The 21,887-nt window shown below is 37.8% G+C and overlaps 2 protein-coding genes across 4 annotated transcripts; both read left to right on the top strand.

Moving 5' to 3' along the window:
* The first annotated feature begins 10,606 nt into the window (after positions 1–10,606).
* On the top strand, positions 10,607–17,033 carry LOC107626966 (filament-like plant protein 7). 3 transcript variants are annotated; one of them, XM_016329852.3, is made up of 6 exons: positions 10,607–10,984; positions 11,624–11,757; positions 12,339–12,483; positions 12,628–15,034; positions 15,119–15,176; positions 16,320–17,033. In XM_016329852.3, exons 2-6 carry the CDS (start codon positions 11,662–11,664, stop codon positions 16,809–16,811), a joined length of 3,198 nt encoding a protein of 1,065 aa, XP_016185338.1. In that variant the 5' UTR covers positions 10,607–10,984; positions 11,624–11,661; the 3' UTR covers positions 16,812–17,033. The 3 variants fall into 3 exon arrangements, with proteins under 3 accessions (XP_016185338.1, XP_088357344.1, XP_020974392.1); XM_088501218.1 differs by having other exon boundaries at positions 11,608–11,757; XM_021118733.2 differs by lacking the exon at positions 16,320–17,033 and adding an exon at positions 15,684–15,850.
* Positions 17,034–17,621: 588 nt separating this feature from the next.
* On the top strand, positions 17,622–18,236 carry LOC148575892 (uncharacterized). The gene is made up of 2 exons (XM_088501637.1): positions 17,622–17,858; positions 17,937–18,236. Exons 1-2 carry the CDS (start codon positions 17,622–17,624, stop codon positions 18,234–18,236), a joined length of 537 nt encoding a protein of 178 aa, XP_088357763.1.
* The last annotated feature ends 3,651 nt before the right edge of the window (positions 18,237–21,887 follow it).

Raw genomic sequence — 21,887 nt, 5'->3', positions numbered from 1 at the left:
CGTTGGGAGCAATTTCAGGAACCTTTTTCGGCCCAAATCCAAGCCCAGAAACACAGAATAAAAGCCAGAGAATGGGGGAATCAAAGACAACAACATAAACAACAATTCATACAACTTTTCATATACATAATTTTAGGTTTTAGATGTAGCTTTTAGAGAGAGAGAGAGGCTCTCTCCTCTCTCTTAGGATTTAGGATTTAGGATTAGGATTAGGATTTCTATTATGATTAGGCTACTTCTCTTCATTCCAGGTTCAATGTTCCTTTAATTTATTTTCTACTTTTATTTACTCTATTACTTTAATTGTTATTTATCTTTCCAAATTGGCTTATGAACTTTTCCATGTTAAGATTTGAATGTTCTATTTAATATAATTTGAGGTATTTCAGAATTAAGATAGCTTTGATTTATTTATGTTATGGATATTTTCAATTTAAATTAGATTTCTTCTCTCTTGGCTTTGGTTAAGTAATTGGTAACACTTGAGTTATCAAACTCAGCAGTTGATCAGAAATTAGAATTGCTGATTAATTTGGATCGCTCTAAAGCTAGTCTTTCCACAGGAGTTGACTAGGACTTGAGGATCAAATTGATTGATCCACTTGACTTTCCTTTATTTAGTAAGGGTTAACTAAGTGGGAGCAATAACAATTCTCATCACACCTAATAAGGATAACTGGGATGGAATTTCTCGTTCTCATACCTTGCCAAGAGTTTTTTTAATTATTAATTTATTTTTCTTGTCATTTAAATTACTTGTTCCTTATTTCAAAAACCCAAAAATATACAATTTTTCATAACCAATAATAACCATACTTCCCTGCAATTCCTTGAGAAGACGACCCGAGGTTTCAATACTTCGGTTATAAATTTTATTGTGTTCGCTTAAGTGACAACCAAAAATTTTGTACGAAAGGATTCTTTGTTGGTTTAGAAACTATACTTACAACGCGATTATATTTGTGAAATTCTTTACCGACAGAAAATCTGTTCGTCAAAAATGGCGCCGTTGCCGGAGAATTGCAAACGTGTGCCTTATTATTGGTTATTGTAAATATTTACTTTTTGCTTGTTTATTTGTTTTTATTTTTGTTTTTATTCGAAAATAATGTTCCTTGTTCTTTCTTGATCTTCAAGTTGTTCTTCGTGTTCATCTTGACCTTCAAGTTGTTCTTGGTTGTTTTCTTCGTTTTGATCTAAAAATTTTAAGTTTGGTGTCATTTTATTATTTTTCTCTTTCCTCATTAAATTCAAAAATATCTTTTCTCTTTATTTTAATTGATTTTTTTTCAAAAATTAAAAAAAAATTCAGATTTTTATTTTAAAATTTTTATCTTATCTTATCTTAGTTTTAAATTTCAAAATTCAAATCTTTTTCAAAAATCATATCTTTTTCAAAATCTTATCTTGTCTTATTTCAAAATCAAATTTCAAATTTCAATATTTAAATTTCAAAATTCAAAATTCAAATTTCAAAATTTAAATTTAAAATTTTAAAAATCAAACCTTTTCAAAATTTAAACCTTTTTAAAATCTTTATCTTATATTGTTGTTAGTGTTTCTAGTTTTAGGAGTTTATTTTTATTAATTTTTTTATTAGTTTTTTTTTATTTTCTTTAGCTACTATGAGTTCTCACCCCTCTAACTTTAAGTTTGGTTCCAATGTTGTTGCAAGGAATGGAAATTATAATAAGAATATGCATCAAGGTCGAAACAATCAAAGATGGAAGGAGCTACGAGGATCTGATCAACCCTTTCGACAACAACACTTTCCAAAGTACCATGGACAATGACCATCCTACGATGCATGCCAAGACAATAGTTATGGTGGACCCCTTCGTGACAACCAACATCCACCAAATTACTATGGTCAAGAGCCGTTCCGAGGTGCATACCAAGATGATAGATATGGTGGACTCCCTTGTAGTTATCAACAAGCCCCATCATATACCTATAAACCACCTCCTCAACATAGCTTCGAACCACCATATTCACAAGCCACCTATAACCATTCACCTCCATATTACCCTAATCCTTATCCACCCCAATTCCAATCCAATTACCCCCAAGAACCACCACTTCCATATGCACCATGTCCATATCCATCGACCCAAGAATCACAGGCTCGCCTCAAGAAAATAGTAGATCGATTTCATGCAACCCTTCATCAACTAGAGCAAGCAATAAATCGATTACCTTCTAGACGTTCGGACACTCAAGAAACTCCCATGGCTTCATGTGGACAATCTAATGAAGAACGTAGCATGAAGGAGATACTAGAAACTCCAGTGGACAGTAAGGAGCATGACTTTGTACTGGAACAAGTGGAGGAAGCCGGAATTATTGAAGAGGAAGAAGTGGTCGAAGACTTAGGAGATGCGGAACATCCATGGGAAAGCCCAGTCATAGAGCCCCCTTCTAAGGAGTTTGAATTTGATGTTGAGGAGGGTGTACAACCTCCAAGGCATATCATGGTTAAAGACTTTGAAGGGGATGATCAAGAGATGGATTCAATCATTGATGAATTCTTATCTACATTTGAATCCTCTCCCATTGGACTTGACATGGAGATTAAAGAAGAAGAAGCACAACCTCTCATGCCCTTGGTAAGTAATGAAGAAGAGATTGAATTGAAAGAAAGCTACCAAGAGGAAGAGGTTGAAATTGAAGAAGTTTGCAAAGAAGTGGAAGTTGTCAAAGAGCACAAGGGAGTGGAGCTTGAAATCACCTTGCCAAAGTTATTGGAGACCTCTCCACCTAAGTCACCATCATCCTTCACAACATTCAAGTGGGCAAAATTCATATCCCTTAGCTTTCTCATTTCACTTGAATATGGTTTACTTGAGACAGATGGTCAACTTAGAGCTCTTTGTGGCTTTAAGAGTAAGAGGGAGATGGTTAGTAGTAGGAGTCGTCATGCAAGATTCAATATGGTGGAAAGCTCAAAGTTTAAATGCAAGGATTGGTATAGAGCTCAACTGAATGGGTCTAAGAAGTTGTTTGGCTGCTTTAGTGAGAATTCAGATTACTTGCTACCCGGATGGAATCATGATGATCAACAAGAAGACGGGTGTAAAAGTAAGGTGTGGGACCCCAGAATTCATTACAGCAATCAACGCTCTTGGGCCTAGTCATCTACTTTAACTTGCTTGAAGGCTTTATGTGCCTAGTTTGGGATCCCGGAGGCCATTGGAATTACAAACATTGGTGGAGATTCCTGGATGAGTTCAAGCACAAGCCACCATAACAAAGGACTCCCCAAATGTCCAACTTAAGGACTTTAACTAAAAGTGCTAGGTGGGAGACAACCCACCATGGTATAATCGTTCCTTTTATTCCTAGTTTATTTTATTTTAATTTTATTAGTGTCATTCATAATATTGCATTAGTCTCTGCATATAGTCTGCATTCACATTTGCATTTGTATTCTACAGATTAAAAAAAAAAAGAAGCGCATGCGACACGCAAGCGTCGCTGACGCGTCCGCGTCATGTGTGCATGCGAAGCAAAGAAGAAAGAAACAGAGAGTCATGCGGGAGCGTGGCTGGAGGCGTGCCTTAGGCACAAACACGCTCACGCGAACGCGTCCCTGACGCGTCCGCGTCACTTGAAAAATCAGCCTCCCACACGTGCACGTCACCCACGTGCACGCGTGACCCTGCAAAATCGACGTAAAGGGGTGTATGGCAGAGAGTTATGATGGAGTGGGGTTGGAACGGTGCTAGAAGCACAAACCCCATCACGTGTACGCGTCACCCACGCGTACGCGTCACTTGAAAATAGCGCCAACCACGCGAACGCGTACCCCACGCGTTCGCGTCGCCTGCGCCACACAGCTTATCCAGATCAGCGCCACTTATCTTATCTTTTCTTTTCTAATCCTAATTTCTTCTATCTTTTCTCCTTTCTTCTTTCTTTCTTACTTTCTTTTTCTTCATCTCTTTAACTTCTCATCCTTCTTTTCTTTCATCCTATTTTACTTAATTTATTTGCATACTTTCATTCATTACATTTTAATTTTGTGCATATTTTTATTTTATTTTCTAACTTTATTATTTTTCCATTGGTGTTAAATGTTCTTATTCAACTGTGCATCTTGAATTATTTTAGTGCTTCGTGACTTGTTTTAAACTGTTGGGTGTTATTAATTATAAGTCAATGCTAATTTTTATAATATTGGCATTCATTTTATACTATCTTGCATTACCCACACTCTTTTCCCCATTATTGTAACTTTTGCACTATTGATATGCCATTTGCTTCCACTATTTTCTCACTTGCATGTTGTAGCTACCATGTAATTGAGACCCTCATTATTTGGCATTAACCCAACCATATTTTATTTGTTTTCTATCTTTGTTTTTGAGTTACTTGTCTTCCCTTTTCTCTTCTTTCAGGATGGCCACCGGGAAGAGAACTAGAAGACGTTTACATGGGACAACAGACAAGTCCATCTGCACATTCTTTGGAGAAAAAAGTGTCAGTTAGAACCACCCGTCGACTTGCACATCTTAGCATGCACCGAGGACGGTGCAATCTTTAAGTGTGGGGAGGTCAATACCGATTTCCGTGGGTTAGTACTTTTCTGTCTCAACACCAATGTTTAAATTTTCTTTGTAGTTAGTTGTTGCATTTGCATGTTTGATTGCATGTTTGTTACATTTTGTGCATGTTCTACTACTGCTTGGTTGAAGTAACATTTTCTTTTTTAAGAAACTTTTTATAGCATTTCACTAATTTGAATTAAACTTTTTGCTAAACTTGTTTGAAGAAATTTTATTTTGGAACATGGTTTAGAGCTCGAACACACAAAACCAGTGAGATTTTGAGCCTAATTGATTGATTGCATCTTATCAACCAATATTTTGTTTTTGGTGTGTGTTTTTCTCTCTAAAATTGTGATCTTTGTCTTGCTTAATTCTATATTTACATTGTTTGATGTATGCATACACTTACATGATTGAGGCCCTTGTTTCACTAAGCTTACATACCCATATGGCCTTAACCTTTTCATTATCCTTTGCAAACCAACTTGAGCCTATTTTACCCCTTTTATTCTTTACTTTAGCTCATCACTAACTCTAAGCGGAAAACAATAATGTCCTTAATTTGAATCCTTGGTTAGCTTAGACTAGTGAGAGTGCTCATGATTTAAGTGTAGAGAATTTGGGTTTGGAAACATTTGGTTTAAGAATTGGGTGTTATATATCTTTATGAAAATATGAAAGAAATATTTAGGACATGTTCATGCATTCAATAATTTAATCATATGCATTGAGAAAAACAGAAAAAAAATAAATAGGCATATTTCAGATTTAAAAAAATAAAAAATAAATAAATAAATAAATAAATAAATAATAAAAAAAGAGAGAGAGAAAAAAAAAGAGCAAATAATAAAAGGGGACAAAATGCCCCAAAGTAAATGGTGAAAGCAATGCATATGAGTTGTACTCAAATTCGGATGCATGAATATGTGGAAAACATGGTTAATGGATAGTTAGGTTTTGTATTTTTGATTACATGAATTGTCTTAAGTTAAGTGGAAAGTTTAAGTTAATTAAGGATTCAGATTTTAGTCCACTTGGCCAAATACAATCCTACCTTGACCCTAACCCCATTACAACCCTTAAAAGACCTCTTGATATGTGTATTTGTGCATCAAATTTGTGTTGATTGGTAGAACAAGAGCAAGCCTTAGAAAGCAAGATTAGTAGAGAATTGAGAGATCGAACCTTAAACACCTGAGCGATTAGAGTGCATACACTTCCAGTGAGGGTTCGATGCTCGATTCTTTGTTCCCGACTTTCATGGGCTATCTTCTTGCAAGTCTATTTGAACTTCATTTTCATGATTTGAATTAGTGAAATCCAGTTCATATTTGTTCTTAAAAGATTTGTTTACTTTTAACCAAGTAGGTAGAAACATTTTGCATGTAGTTGCATTCATATACATAGGTTGCATTGCATGAGTCTTACTTTTCCCTACTCATTTATTTTATCTCGTTGAGCTAAGCATGAGGACATGCTAATGTTTAAGTGTGGGGAGGTTGATAAACCACTATTTTATGGTTTATCTTGTGTTTATTTGAGTGGTTTTTATCAAGTCTTCACCCACATATTCATACTAATTGCATGATTTTATAATTTCTTCCTAGTTTTGTTTTATGATTGAAAACTTGCTTCCTAAAGACCTTTAATTTATATATTTTAATTCTCCTTTATACCATTCGATGTCGTGATCCGTGTGTTAAGTGTTTCAGGATTCATAGGGTAGGAATGTCTTAGAGAATGGAAACGAAGCTTGCAAAAATAGAAGGAACACAAGAAACTAAGGAGATGACCAGCGAATACTGACGCGAGCGCGTGCCTCACGCGAACGCGGAGAATGAAGAAAATCGCAGCGACGCGTACGCGTGCCTGACGCGTACGCGTGCCTGACGCGAACGTGTGGACGACGCGTACGCATGACAAGAAAAATTGCTGAATGACGCGAACGCGTGGACGACGCATACGCGTGACCTGCGCGATCTGCAGAAATAACAGAAAACACTGTGAGCAATTTTGGGACCCTTTTTCGGCCCAAATCCAAGCCCAGAAACACTGAATAAAAGCCAGAGAATGGAGGAATCAAAGACAACAACATAAACAACAATTGATACAACTTTTCATATACATAATTTTAGGTTTTAGATGTAGCTTTTAGAGAGAGAGGCTCTCTCCTCTCTCTTAGGACTTAGGATTTAGGATTAGGATTAGGATTTATATTATGATTAGGCTACTTCTCTTCATTCCAGGTTCAATGTTCCTTTAATTTATTTTCTACTTTTATTTATTCTATTACTTTAATTGTTATTTATCTTTCCAAATTGGCTTATGAACTTTTCCATGTTAAGATTTGAATGTTCTATTTAATATAATTTGAGGTATTTTAGAATTAAGATAGCTTTGATTTATTTATGTTATGGATATTTTCAATTTAAATTAGATTTCTTCTCCCTTGGCTTTGGTTAAGTAATTGGTAACACTTGAGTTATCAAACTCAGCAGTTGATCGGAAATTGGAATTGCTGATTAATTTGGATCGCTCTAAAGCTAGTCTTTCCACTGGAGTTGACTAGGACTTGAGGATCAAATTGATTGGTCCACTTGACTTTCCTTTATTTAGTAAGGGTTAACTAAGTGGGAGCAATAACAATTCTCATCACACCTGATAAGGATAACTGGGATGAAATTTCTCGTTCTCATACCTTGCCAAGAGTTTTATTAATTATTAATTTATTTTTCTTGTTATTTAAATTACTTGTTCCTTATTTCAAAAATAAAAAAATATACAATTTTCTATAACCAATAATAACCATACTTCCCTGCAATTCCTTGAGAAGACGACCTGAGATTTCAATACTTCGGTTATAAATTTTATTGGGTTTGCTTAAGTGATAATCAAAACTTTTATACGAAAGGATTCTTTGTTGGTTTAGAAACTATACTTACAACGCGATTATATTTGTGAAATTCTTTACCGACAGAAAATCCGTTCGTCAGCATAAAAGGAAAGCAAGATAAAATGACAACAAGAATAAAATCTACCAACTACCAATTGCAAGGAAACAATAACAACAACTCAAATCAACAATAAAAGAACATCAAATATCAATTGCATTAAAAGAAATCCAAATCCAACAAGAGTTCATCAATAAACTAAAAGAAGCATAAAAAGGGAAATTAACACTACAAACTAAGAGAATTGAGATGTAGAAACAAGAAATTGAAAGGAAAACAAGATGAAAACAAGAATTAAACCCTAGATCTAAGATGCAAAGTACCTAAGAACTCTAATTCTAGAGAGAAGAGGGAGCTTCTCTCTCTAGAAAATTAAACTACATGATGCTATCCTACAACTAAGTGCTCTCCCTTTACCCAAGCTTGAATTCTGCATGAAATAACCTTAGGAATGAGTTGGATTTGGGCCTGGAAAGCTCAGAAATCGCCCCCAGCGTTTTCACTTTAATGAGGTCACGTGAAATCTGTGACGCGTACGCATGGGTCACGCGTACGCGTCGCCTGGCGACCTCATCTCCACGCGTGCGTGTCTTCCACGCATGCGCGTCGATGTATGCACTTCAAATCCTTATTTTTCCATGAATTCTCCACTTTGCATGCTTTTCTCTTCACTTCTTCCGTCCACTACTTGCCTTATGAACCTGAAATCACTCAACAAATACATCAAGGCATCGAATGGAATTAAAGTGAATTAAAATTAGTAAATTAAATGCCTAAAAAGCATGTTTTCACACTTAAGCACAAATTATGGGAGAATTGCAAAACCTTGCTATTTCATTGAATAAATGTGAGATAAGTTGATAAAATCCCCTAAATTAAGTACAAGATAAACCACAAAATTGGGGTTTATCAAAGGATGCCGACTTTCAATGGGTCGCACTTTGAAAAACTTTTCTTTAAAGCCGTGAAATGGATCCTCAAACAGCCTGAAGACCCGTCGACCTTGCACGGCTCGGAATGAGAGATACCCTTTCTTGTGTTTCCCCTCTTTCAAAGGGTTAGTAAAAAGGAAGAGGTAGAGAAAGACTTCAACGAAGGCCGGGAGATCCATGTAGTCACACACCATCTCAAAACAACGGATGGAGGCCTAGCTATTTGGATGTAGTTGTGAAGGTGCCACGTCACACCAATTCAGCAGGGAGATGATGAAGGGAGTAAAAGGGATCCGAACTCCCAAGTTGGTGAACATGGTCTTGTACACCCACAACCAATCGACAACCCGATGAGTAGACATGTTTTTATAGCAAATACATTCCCGATCTCCGGAAACAAACATGTCATAATTGGCCTCCTCGGGGCCACCTCCACATAGCTCGGAGTTACGAAACTCTTGAAGCTCGTCTAGGTTTATCTTGGAGGCCGTGTCCTTCACGTCGAATATAACCCAAATATAACAATTTACAAGAACCCTCGCAACAGGACACTGCTCCATACCTACAACGGGGGCACCACTTAAGTTAAAACCGGAAGATCGTAAAATCGGAGAAAACAGAAACTAAAACTACGTTCTGCTATGACCTTGTTCTACACTAATCCACGGCTGATTTGAAGTCTAAACTCAAGAATCAGACACCTAGTGGCAACCCTTCTAAGAGCTAGCTAACAATGACGAGCCCAACCCAGGCAAGAACAACCAAGAATAACATATGATGTGCATAGTAATGACAGTAACAACAGAGACAAAATAATACCACTCATAATGAAAAAAATAAAAAGCAGATGAGACTTACCAGTAGATTGAAGAAAGAAGGAGGGTGAGTCTGGGATGAATGCGATGGAATTTGCAGCGAGTGAATGATGAAGTCATAAACGAAAAAGAAGGAGGTGAGGAAGATATGAGAGAATGGAGAATGAATGGGTTGCAAGATAAAAAAGGGGTGCAAAAATGGTAACCGTCGCTAGGAAGCGCGAAAAGCCAAGGATAAAATGGGCTTTTTCCTTGGCTTTCAAATTAGTCATAATGAACATTAAATGCTCGATACGGAAACCAAAGCGACGCCCCAAGCAACGGACGGGGGCAACTCGCGCATTGGGGGCACGGACTCCATCGACGGACTCCCAGGCCCAGGAGGACTCGATCGAGGCAGATGTGAGTGAATCGAACGCGCCAACCACGAGCTTCCATCCTCACGGTTGGCATGTTGGGGGCACTGTTCCGGCCCAACCCACTAAAAACCCGAGTCTGGTTACGACTCACCGACTCGAGCCAGGAGGTGACCCGCACGTCACCTCCCATTCCATAAGGAACCTGGACAGCTAGTAGAAGCTTCCAAAAAGATGGGCCTGATTACAAGGGGCCCACTCGGGTATAGAGTATAAATGGGGAGGGACCTACCCCTCTCTAGAGGTGTGTCATCTTTCTAACTCTAATTGACCATCTATTCGTATGGACTCTGACTTTAGCATCGGAGTGTTCTTGTAGGTGGTCCCACCCACCAACGCACAGACCGAACGCACCACTCCAGCAATTGACGTCCAGGTTCAGATCCTCTCACCCCTTGTTCCATCATTTACCTTACCAATTCACCAAACACCTGAACAACAGAGCGAATTTGATCTCGTATTGAACACCCAAATCTTGAGTTTAGAATTATTTCTTTGAGCAACAAAATATTTTTAATCCCATTTTAACTATTTGGAATGCAATTTTAGTAATTTATACCTATTAGCCAAATTCGTGAAAAAGAAAAATAAGGAAATTAATCCTCTCAATTTTTTTTAACAATTGAGAGAGTAAAGTATAATTTTTTACCATTAATTATTATAAGTGAGACAAAAAAAATATAAAAAAAATACATTAAAAAATTATAAATCACACTTTATTTCCTCAATTTTTTTTTTAAAAATTAAAATGATCCATTCCCAAAAAATAACGGGCGGGCATCATATCATTACACCAATTGAAGCTTAGGATGCTACTATGTTGACTGAATTTCAACTGAAAAATGTAATCCGAAGTAAAAAATGTAATCCGAAAAACTCTCCCCTTCCTCGACTCGCGTGTTATGCAGATCCAATGAAAAGCCCCAAGCCGACACCTACAGATACAGTCTACAGGCCCCCACTTCTTTCTCTCTCACTCTGTCATTTTCTCTTCACATCTACACTCCCACTTTCCACTTTCCCATCTTTTTACTTCTCTTTTCCATTCTTTCCTCACCCAACGCCCACACACACTCTTCACACTCTACAAAGAAAGCTGAGCTGGAAGAAAGGCTTTCTTCCTCGTGTGGTGCCCAGCTCCCCTCATTCACACTCATTCTCCCTTTGCTGAGAGATCAAACATCGTAATCATATGCATTGTCATGCTTTCACCCCTGAGCCTTCAATCTTAAGTTCTTCTTATTGCAAACTACCCCCTCCCCTTCCCATTTATTTTGCAAAGTACTGCCATTGCAGCTTGGGTGTTCCATGCCAAAACTAGAGGTGAGAAATCACAAGCACTTTCTCAAGTTGTTTAAGAATGTACTATATTTTATTTTTTCGTTCCTTTTTTTTCTTTAGATTTTGAAAGGGCTTAGTTAATTTTTCTTTTTATGGAAAAAGGGGAAATAAAACATTTTTCTCGTGAATCTAAGTTGCATGTGAATGATTCGTCGGCTTATGTGCAGGTTTAGACTTTGTCATGTTGTGTTAGATTTTATGAATAATGGTGGTGATTGTGCCTTGGGGATTTCGATGCTCTTAACAAATGGGAAATTTTGATTTGTTTATTCATTTGTTTATTTTTCCGTGGAATGTAAAAACTTTCTTCTTCCTTTTTTTTTTTTTTTTGCACTTGCAATTTCCTAGTTGAAAAGACCAAGTAATGTTTCTACTTTCCTAGGTTTTTTTTTTTTTAATTTTTAATTTTTTAATTTCCTGTAAGTTTTCTTACTATAGTTACAACCTCTGCAATACATGACAATAGAAGTATCGGCTACCGTATATGGTGCTTCTCAATGAACATCATAATGTTGTTGATAATAGCACTGATGAGAAACTTAGATTAGGTTACTGGAGTAGGAGGAGTTTATTTCTTGAAAAAGTTATCATTGTGACTTTGTGAGTTGTGACTCCTTACAGGTGCCACACTGCCACCACATTGAAGCCTTCTTAGCATTATGGATCACAAACCATGGCCTTGGAGGAAAAAATCCTCAGAAAAGATAACCGTAACGACAGACAATACCAATCTCACTTCAAAAGAAAACCAAGAGGTAATCTAAAGTTTATTTATCATTTGTTATTATGTTGTTATCAGTTTATATAGTTTTCTCGTTTTGCAATTGTTATGGAATCTTCCAAGTTCATATAATGATTAAGCTGCCTGCATTATATCCCTTTCTATTTCCCCCTTATTTTGTCTTACAAAAGCAAGTGTAGTGATATAGTACTTTCTCCGTTAACAACATTTCATTTCTTATTAGTAAAGAATGGCAATGAGGGTTTGCACAAGTGTAAATGGTTTGAAAGTTTATCCCATAAGGACACAGTTATTGTGAGGATCCTTTTATTGGCCATGGATGACTACACGTAAACGCTCTTTTGAGCCTAGGGGCATGTCTTGTCCTTGGTGTGCTGACTGATGCTGAATCTTACTAGACTTTGTTCACCACCAAAAGAAAAAGAAAAGAATGCCGGTTTGGCAATTATAGCTTGAGCTGAATTATTTTGGTAATAATGATTTGTGCCCATAACTAAGTGAAACTTAATGTTTGCTTTATTACCTAATGTAAAATGAAATAACGGGTACCTTTGGTTTGTTCTACTTTTACCTTTTTCTCGTTATGTGTTTTAGGTACAGGCTCTTCTAGCTGATAAAGAAGAATTGGAGAAAGACTTGAAAAGACTAAATGATAAGCTTACTTCGGCACTCTCTGACTGTAATGCTAAAGGTGAGCTGTTGAAAAAGCAAACAAAAATTGCTCAGGAAGCAACAGCAGGTAATATTCATTGATCTGTATATTTCCCTTATCTGTCCCCACTGTTCTCTAATATAGGACTTGAAAAATACAGAAATAACCAAATTATGAGTACAATAGTTTTAAGGTAGTTACCAGCCTCTGATAAAAGGCTTGAATGTGAAGGTTATGAGCAGGCAAAAGCTGAGGTGTTGTCTATGAAGCATGATTTTGATGAAGCTTTGCAGCAGAGATTAATTTATGAAGAAAGAGTAGTCCATTTGGATGGAGCTCTCAAGGAATGTATGCAACAGTTACGTTTTGTTCGAGAAGAACAAGGGCGAAGGGTTCATGATGCTGTGATGAAGGCTTCAAAAGAATTTGAAAAAGAGCGCATGGTTCTGGAGGAGCAGTTATCTGAGGTAGGTAAATGGCTAGCAAAAGCGGAGACTGAAAATTCTCATCTTAATAAGTCCATTCTTGCAAAAGAAAATCTGATTGAAGATCTGAAAAGACAATTGAATCAAGCTGAGGCAAATCATAATGCACTGATGATTAGATTAGACTCTATTGAAAAAGAAAATGCCTCTTTCAAGTATGAGGTTCGAGTCCTTGAAAAGGAACTTGAGATCCGAAATGAAGAGAGAGAGTTTAATCGCCGGACGGCTGATGCTTCTCACAGACAGCACTTAGAGAATGTTAAAAAAATTGCCAAATTAGAATCAGAATGTCAGAGGCTGCGGCTTCTGGTTCGGAAACGATTACCAGGTCCTGCTGCCCTGGCAAAAATGAAAAATGAAGTTGAAGTTTTGGGACGGGATTCATTTGAAACGAGAAGGACGAGGTTGAACTCAACCAGCAGTTTGATGGTTGAATCTTCTATTGACAGTTCTCCTGAGACTCCTGGTAGAAGAATCAGTACATTGACAGAGCAGCTATCTGCTGTTGAAGAAGAGAACAAGACTCTAAAAGAATCCCTAAATAGGAAAATGAGTGAGCTACAATTCTCAAGAGTAATGCTTTCTCGCACAGCTTCAAAACTTTTGCAACTGGAGTCACAGATTGGAGATTCGCCTAGAAGCCACTTAAACTTAGAGAAGCCTCGAAGTAACCTAGCATTACATGAGTTCTCTTTGGCATCAATGTCTGACAATGGCAGCGATGACAAGGCTAGCTGTGCTGAATCTTGGGCTTCTGCCTTGATTTCAGAATTGGAAAACTTCAAAAGCAATAAGCAGAAGGAGTCACAGTCATACAGAAGTGTTGGAGCTTCAGACATAAATCTTATGGATGACTTCCTTGAAATGGAAAAATTAGCAATAGTCTCTGTTGAAAAAGCCCCTGAAATGTCTCATGCTTCCTCAAAAGGAGTTAATGAATTTAATGGTTTTTCAGATACTGGGATGGATGATTCTACCTTTGATGCATCAGGTAAGGAGATCGTTGGAGTGCCTGGTCGCATTTCTAACGTGTCAGTGTCTAATCAGGAAACCTCTTCCATTGATATTTTGAAAGGTAATGTTCCTGGATGGCTTCATGAGATAGTAAAATTGGTCTTGGAGCAGAGTTGCATCACTCATAAAACCCCTGATGATATATTTGAGGATGTTAGAGTAGCTTTGAGGCATCTGAATAATCCAGATCTACTTGTCTTTGATCCAACCAAAGGATCTGGTCTTATTGATCCATCTGGTGATGTAAATGATGCTGATATCTCATCAATAAAGATAGTGAAAGAACAGTCTGAGGCAGATCTGAGTAAATCGATAGGCAAGATAGTTGAGCTCATTGAAGGAATCAGTGTGCCTGCTGTGGATTATGATGGTTTGGATCCCTTGTGCGGAAGAGATGGGAATAATCTTTCACATAAGGTTCTAGGAATGCCAACAGGATACATGGTCCGTGTTTTCCAGTGGAAAACTTCAGAACTAGCTAACGTTTTGCAACATTTTCTCCATGTATGTTATGATTTACTGAATGGCAAGGCGGATCATGGAACATTTGCTGAGGAATTAACAACAGCTTTGGATTGGATTATGAATCACTGCTTTTCGATCCAGGATGTTTCTACTATGAGGGATGCCATCAAGAAACAATTTGATTGGGACGAGACCCGAAGTGAAAGTGAAGCAGAGGCAAGTCTTTTTACAGGGGCAGATAAGTTGCCTCAAGTAACTACTGCTGGTGGTGATGATCTACAAACTGGAGAGATGTATTATGCCGAGAAAGAAGAATTAAAAAATATTAAAGATAAATTGGTCAGTGCTGAATCTCAAAAGGGAGCCATGGAAGGGAGACTTAAATCAGCTACTGACAGGACTGAATCATTAATAAGTCAACTCCAAGAATCTGAGAAAACTATTACCAGCTTGACATCAGATTTACAAAGCTTAAAAGAATCAAATGCAGTACTTGAGGGTCAAATAAAAAATCTCAAATTGGCAAATTCAGATCTCGATGTACAGCATAAAGAAGCTGAATTGAAAGAGGCTTATCACAAGGTTTTCACATTAGAAGTGGAACTGGAGAACAAAACTCACTGTTGTGAAGACTTGGAGACCAGATGTCTTGAATTGCAGCTCCATCTTGAAAGGTGTCAATCGCAATATGATATTTTGAATATTTAGCTTTTAATTTTATTTGAGGAGTGTCACACATCAAATCTCTCTTTTTTCAGCATGTCAAAGAACTGCTCAAACAATGCTATTGACCATAAAGATAAGCCACTGCGAACTGTAAGTTCTTTTCATTCTATTTGTTTTTTGTGTTTAGTCACAGACTCACAGTTTGATTGTTAGTGCCACTTGAGATAATTTAAACAAGCTAAAGCATTCTTTTTCTGGATAAACGAAGAAATAATTCTCACAAGACAAGAAGGATAATGCAAACAGTATGGAGGACAAGTTCACAAGATAGCCTTGTTAGTTGTTACTTAAGATAGGAATAAATAATCTAGCTTAAGCATAATTCGTCTAAATTCAAATTTGTCGCTTAATGGTATTAAGATATTAATGAGGGCAATCGCTTTTAATTATTAATTGGAGAACCTTTGGTGGAGTGTGGTGCTTTGTGCAACTCCATGGGATGCATTCTGCTGAATATTTACTGTTGCTATGCCAGAAATAGTCTGATATATAAGTAATTTGAATAAGCTGAGAATATGAACTTATCAAAAAGATATTTTCTGTTTTGATGAGGAGAAAGTATATAAATTGTATCTATGTTTTTTTTCATTTTGCAAGGAATCAGGACAAATATGTCATATCTGATTGAGGTCACATGAATTGTTTCTGTTTCCATCGTGATGTTGGTTCCTATTGTCAATGGAGTATTCACTTTATCCTCTGTTTTAGCATGGACTCCTCCTATAAACCTATATTCATAAATAAGAAACTGTTAGATAGGTGAGTTGTGATAGAACACTTCATTCATGTTGTAATGAATTGCTTTGCAGAGAGAAATACCACCACTGTTCTCTTTTTTCTATTATATTGCTACATTAGACTTCATTCAAGACCAGTCAATAGAACCTTCACAAACCACTCTTTAAATTTCTGGCTGGTGTACAAAACTAGCAAAGTTTAAGTATCAATATGGAATGAACTAACCATCAGTTCCCTTAGGGGGTGTTTTCGATTTTGGAGGGAAAGGGAAGTCCTGGAAGTGTAAAGTGAAGTAGTTTTTGCTTTCCCAAAGACCAAATTCGTTCCTTCCAAAGCTCCAACTTGCAAACACGCCCTTAAAAGCATTGAAGATAAAGCCCCATTGGAGTTTAGTTATTAGAATAATAAACAAATTAAAGTATCATTTATGCTTGTGTACGATCACTATTGTGCATCATTGGCATTTAGTTAAGGAGTGTTGATAAATTCCTGCAGGATTGGGAGATAACAGCTGCTTCAGAGAAGCTGGCCGAGTGTCAAGAAACCATTCTTAACCTTGGAAAGCAGTTGAAGGCGATAGCTGCACCAAAGGATGCGGCTCTTTTTGACAATGCCATTGCTAATGCAGTTACCAACACGGCACCAGCCACTACCTCGCATGTGGCTCCAAGTCCTGCCCTCGAGAAAGATACGAGAGTGAAAAATCGATCCCTGCTCGATCAAATGCTGGCCGAAGATGATAATAAGGCCAAGGTTTCGAAAGAAAGTGATGGCAAAACAACTCACTCCAACATTCCTGGCAACATAGAGACCCTGGAAAAGATTTTAGTTTTGAATGGAACTAAAGGCAATGACGATGAGGATGCTGTTAATTCTTTGGCCATTGTTCCTGCAAAGAAACAGGGCAGTGGAAGTTTGTGGAAGAAATTATGGAGAAAAAAGAAAAGTGCCAACAAGAAAGCACCACTTTCAACATCTAATATATGAAATGCTCATACATAATAAACTCTAGTGTTTTTCAGTGCGGTATAATTTTAGTGAAAAAGAAAATTGTTGTGGTTCTTTTATTTTATTTTACTTTTTAAAAAAATTAAGTGAGGAGAGTTGGTGGTTGTATTGTGTTTTCCTCTTGTATATATACGCCAAAAAGTGGAAACTAACAAGTGAAAGTTTGTTATGAAAGCTATCAACTAATATTGTTGTGATACATATTGAAGTTTTCTCGTGGCCTTTGGTTATTTTCGTATGCATAGCATATTGCGAAATTCCTTTTCGAAATAAGAATTAAAGAGGTTTGGAAACATTAATTAAAGAGGGGAAAGAAAAATATGAAATACATTTTGAAAGGAAAAAATGTCAAGTGAATAATAATACTAGGTATTTTACTATATTAATATGTTGAACTAAAAAGTAGTTTCGTAATGCCACCAATCAGCATAAAAAAAACTTTAGCAAAGAGTGAACTACCAATCCGGCCCCTGACCATTTCGCACAATGACAAAGTAACCCCTAACGAATATTGTAATCCACTTCGGTCCCTGTCCCATGCCTCCGTCACACAAGCCGGTCCTTGAGGCTGAATCTCCGGCAAGAATGAACGGAAAATGCTGAGCTGGCACGGTGAGCGTGTGTGAGCTGGCTGACGTGGACGATTGCTGCATACGTGGACTACTGAAATGGTCAGGGGGTTAGTTGTCCAAATCATAAAACGTGGTCGTTTTGAGGGGAGGTGCCATCTTATTCGTTGTGGGTATTCGTCCCCCTCCTTCTGACTAATTTGTGAAGCCCTAATTCGCCATGAGCAGCATGAGAGAGCTCACTTCGATGTCCCTTCACGAAATTAGAAGAGACGTAGTCAACGATGAAAGCAGGAGTGTAACCACCGGCTCTTCTGGAAGTGTTGGACCGTGGAAGATGACGAAGAAGAAGAGGTTCAATGCTCCGCGGTGCTATTGTGGAACTCATGCAATTCTGTTCCTATCTTCGATGGAGCTTAACCCTAATAGGTTGTTTTATGGATGTCCCAACTTTAAGGTGATTTGAATTTTTAATTAAGTTCGTTTGATGTGGCCTCTGGTAACATGTTCTTACCATTATTTTTAAACACTGCAGAGTTCAGGGTCACACTGCAAATACTTTGCGTGGCTCGATGATTTCGTGGCGTTGTTCGATTTTGAAGGCTCCAAATTGTTTGGTTTTAATAGTGGAAAGCAACTCGAAGATCAGCACATGGCTGCAGCTGAGATGCTTGGTGGAAAAGTGAGAGAGCTAGAGCATACAGTACATGCTTTAGAACTGCAAGTTAAGAGATGCAAACATGTGCAGAGTGACCATAAGTGTTTTAGTGGTGCAGCAGTTGTTGCATTTTTCTGTGGAATTATAGTTGCAAACTTCGTTAGGACATTAAGTTAGATGATGACTATGTGAATTGATGTTAAGACTGTTATCTTGTTATGATATTTGATTTGGAGATAATTAAACACAGATGTTGTTTAATGTTATTATTGTTAATTATTGTGGACATATAAAGCTGAGAATAGGCTTACGAAAAGCAAACACAATTCATATATTATATTAGGTTCATTCACTGAAGAAGCAACACAAAAAAAAGTTCTGAAAATGTAGCAACTAATATTTAGGGGCAGCATATAACCCTTTACAAAAGCCCTTTTACAAAAGCGAGATAACACATAATTTATCAGTTTTCTACTTGAGGCCTAAACTTGCCAAAACAAAGCCAAATTAACACAAAAATAATACACCCTCTTTTTTTTCTTTGCTCTTACCCCTTCTTCACTGCTGCTGTCATCTGTCTCATACCCAAGAGGAGGAGGCTTATAAGGCTCATCCTCTGTTGTCTCATATCCATCATCGGAGGACGATGATGATGAACTCACCACAGCAGTATCAGGGGCCACACCATCTTCCATTACTTCAGCCACATCCACTTCGTGTTCAAAATAAATATGCATTTCATCAGTGTCCCTGTTCATAAGCTTATTTTCCCTCATCTGATTAATCTCCATATCCCCCTTCATAGCATGAAGACCAACCTCCATGTTAGGTGCTCTCATATCTAGCCAAAACATCTCTTTATACCCTGTATATCCCAACTCCTTAAACAATGTCACCAGGTCAAAAAAGTTCACATAATCCAGGTCTAGCGGGGAAACCTCTTCACTTTTCCATGCATGTAGCACAGACCTCCCTCAGAATCATTCTGAAATCTTTCCCCATGATGAAACACCGAAATAATTAAATATTCAGACATCTGCGAAAATAAACATGCATAACAATCTGAGAATCATTTTTTCCTAAATTCACCACAGTCAAAATTAGTGGAATCTATTTCTAACTTTCTCTAATGTGTGCTTAAAATAATACATAATCAACCCTGATTAATCACGTTGGACATTTCTTAATTAGGTTTCGTGTTTTCTTTTTTCAGGGCCACAACTGAGTTGTAAAGCTCAATGGTGGTGTGTCAGAGTGAGTTAATAGGACCACAAAAGCAGAAGAAACAAAGAGGTCCATGGAGAAAGAGGCTTACCTAGACCGTCACAAGTACAATCAGTCAACTCCTCCAAGCGCCGTCAGTGCACCGTCAACCTCCGTCAATGACAACGACGTCAGCTTCGTCAATGCCCACCCCAATAACAACGTCAACACGACTCTCTAGCTCTCCAAGGTAAACAATGGTTACGAAGGTGAAAAACGTTCTCTCCTAGGGTTTACTAGTAATTCTGAAGGGTAAATGAAGGGTGGTGCACGGAATTGTGATCACACTTTTCACAACTCCGCACAACTAACCAGCAAGTCCACTGGGTCGTCCAAGTAATACCTTACGTGAGTAAGGGTCGATCCCACGGAGATTGTCGGCTTGAAGCAAGCTATGGTCATCCTGTAAATCTTAGTCAGGCGGATTCAAATGGTTATGAGATTTTGATAATTGAAAGATAAATAAAACATAAAATAAAATAAGATACTTATGTAATTCATTGGTGGGAATTTCAGATAAGCGTTTGGAGATGCTTTGTTGCTTCTGAACCTCTGCTTTCCTATTGTCTTCTTCCAATCATGCGTGCTCCTTTCCATGGCAAGCTGTATGATCCTCTCGGATGAAAAATACCAGGTACGGTTTCTGCACGGCTAATCAACTGTCGGATTTCTTGTCTCGGATGAAAAATACCAGGTACAGCTACCGCACGGCTAATCATCTGTCGGTTTTCACTAGCGTCAGAATAGGATCTCTCTATCCTTTTGCACACTGTCACTGCGCCCAACATTCGCGAGTTTGAAGCTCGTCACAGTCATCCCTTCCCAGATCCTACTCGGAATACCATAGACAAGGTTTAGACTTTTCGGATCTCAGGAATGCTGCCAATTGGTTCTAGCCTATACCACGAAGGTTCTAATCTCACGGATTCGGATGCTCTGTTGTCAGAAGAGGTGATGCAAATCGTGGATTAGAGACCCAAGAGATTATACTCCGGCTGTCGTCCAATGACTACGTTTAACATCATGTAGACCGCTTGTGGTTGTTAGGCACGCGGATCTTGGCTAAGCGAGTAATGAAGATAGTGGGTGATTGTCACGGGTCACCCCTTCATTCTGACTTAACTGAATTAAGTACAAGAGTATATCTTGGAGAAGAAGTAAGCGTGAATTGAAAGAGAAACAATAATACTTGCATTAATTCATGAAGAGCAGCAGAGCTCCGCACCTTAATCTATGAGGTGTAGAAACTCCACCGTAGAAAATACATAAGAGAAAGTAGTCTAAGCATGGCCGTGTGGCCAGCCTCCCATGTCTAAGGACTAAACGTCCATAGATTCCAAAGATGTAAAAGTGTGCGAATACAATAGTAAAAAGTGCTATTTATACTAAACTAGTTACTAAGAATTACAGAAATTGAGTAACTAAGTGCAGAGAGTGCATTGAGCTTTACACATGCATAGGCCTTTTCTGGAGTTAAACGCCAGCTTGGATGCCAGTTTGGGCGTTTAACTCCAGTTCTAGTGCCAGTTCCGGCGTTTTACGCCAGAAAAAGGGTTTCTGGCTGGCATTGAACGCCAGTTTGGGCCATCAAATCTCGGGTAAAGTATGGACTATTTTATATTTTTGGAAAGCCCAAGATGTCTACTTTTCAACTCAATTGAGAGCGCGCCAATTGGGCTTCTGTAGCACTAGAAAATCCACTTCGAGTGCAGGAGGGGCAGAATCCAACAGCATCTGCAGTCCTTTCTCATCCTCGGAATCAGACTTTTGCTCAGGTCCCTCAATTTCAGCCAAAAAATACCTAAAATTACAAAAAAACACAAAAACTCATAGTAAAGTCCAGAAATGTGATTTTTGCATAAAAATAATAAAAATATAATAAAAAGTAACTAAAACATACTAAAAACTATGTAAAAACAATGCCAAAAAGCGTATAAATTATTCGCTCATCACAACACCAAACTTAAATTGTTGCTTTTTTCCAAGCAACTAAAAACAAAATAGGATAAAAAAAAGAGAAAATACAATAAATTTCAAAATATCAATGAAGATTAGTTCCAATTAGATGAGCGGGACTAATAGCTTTTTGCTTCCGAACAGTTTTGGCATCTCACTTTATCCTTTGAAGTTCAGAATGATTGGCATCCATAGGAACTCAGAATTCAGATATTGTTATTGATTCTCCTAATTTAGTATCTTGATTCTTGAACACAGCTACTTTATGAGTCTTGGCCGTGACCCTAAACATTTTGTTTTCCAGTATTACCACCGGATACATAAATGCCACACACACATAACTGGGTGAACCTTTTCAGATTGTGACTCAGCTTTGCTAGAGTCCCCAGTTAGAGGTGTCCAGAGTTCTTAAGCACACTCTTTTTACTTTGGATCACGACTTTAACCACTCAGTCTCAAGCTTTTCACTTGGACCTTCATGACACAAGCACATGGTTAGGGACAGCTTGATTTAGTCGCTTAGGCCAGGATTTTATTCCTTTGGGCCCTCCTATCCATTAATGCTCAAAGTCTTGGATCCTTTTTTACCTTGCCTTTTAGTTTAAAGGG

Source organism: Arachis ipaensis, chromosome B1 (assembly GCF_059453495.1).
Source record: "Arachis ipaensis isolate K30076 ecotype BB chromosome B1, ASM5945349v1, whole genome shotgun sequence".
NCBI classification, from domain to species: Eukaryota; Viridiplantae; Streptophyta; class Magnoliopsida; order Fabales; family Fabaceae; genus Arachis; species Arachis ipaensis.
The sequence above is the reverse complement of the archived record's forward strand: the minus strand, read 5'-3'. Positions and strand labels throughout refer to the sequence as shown.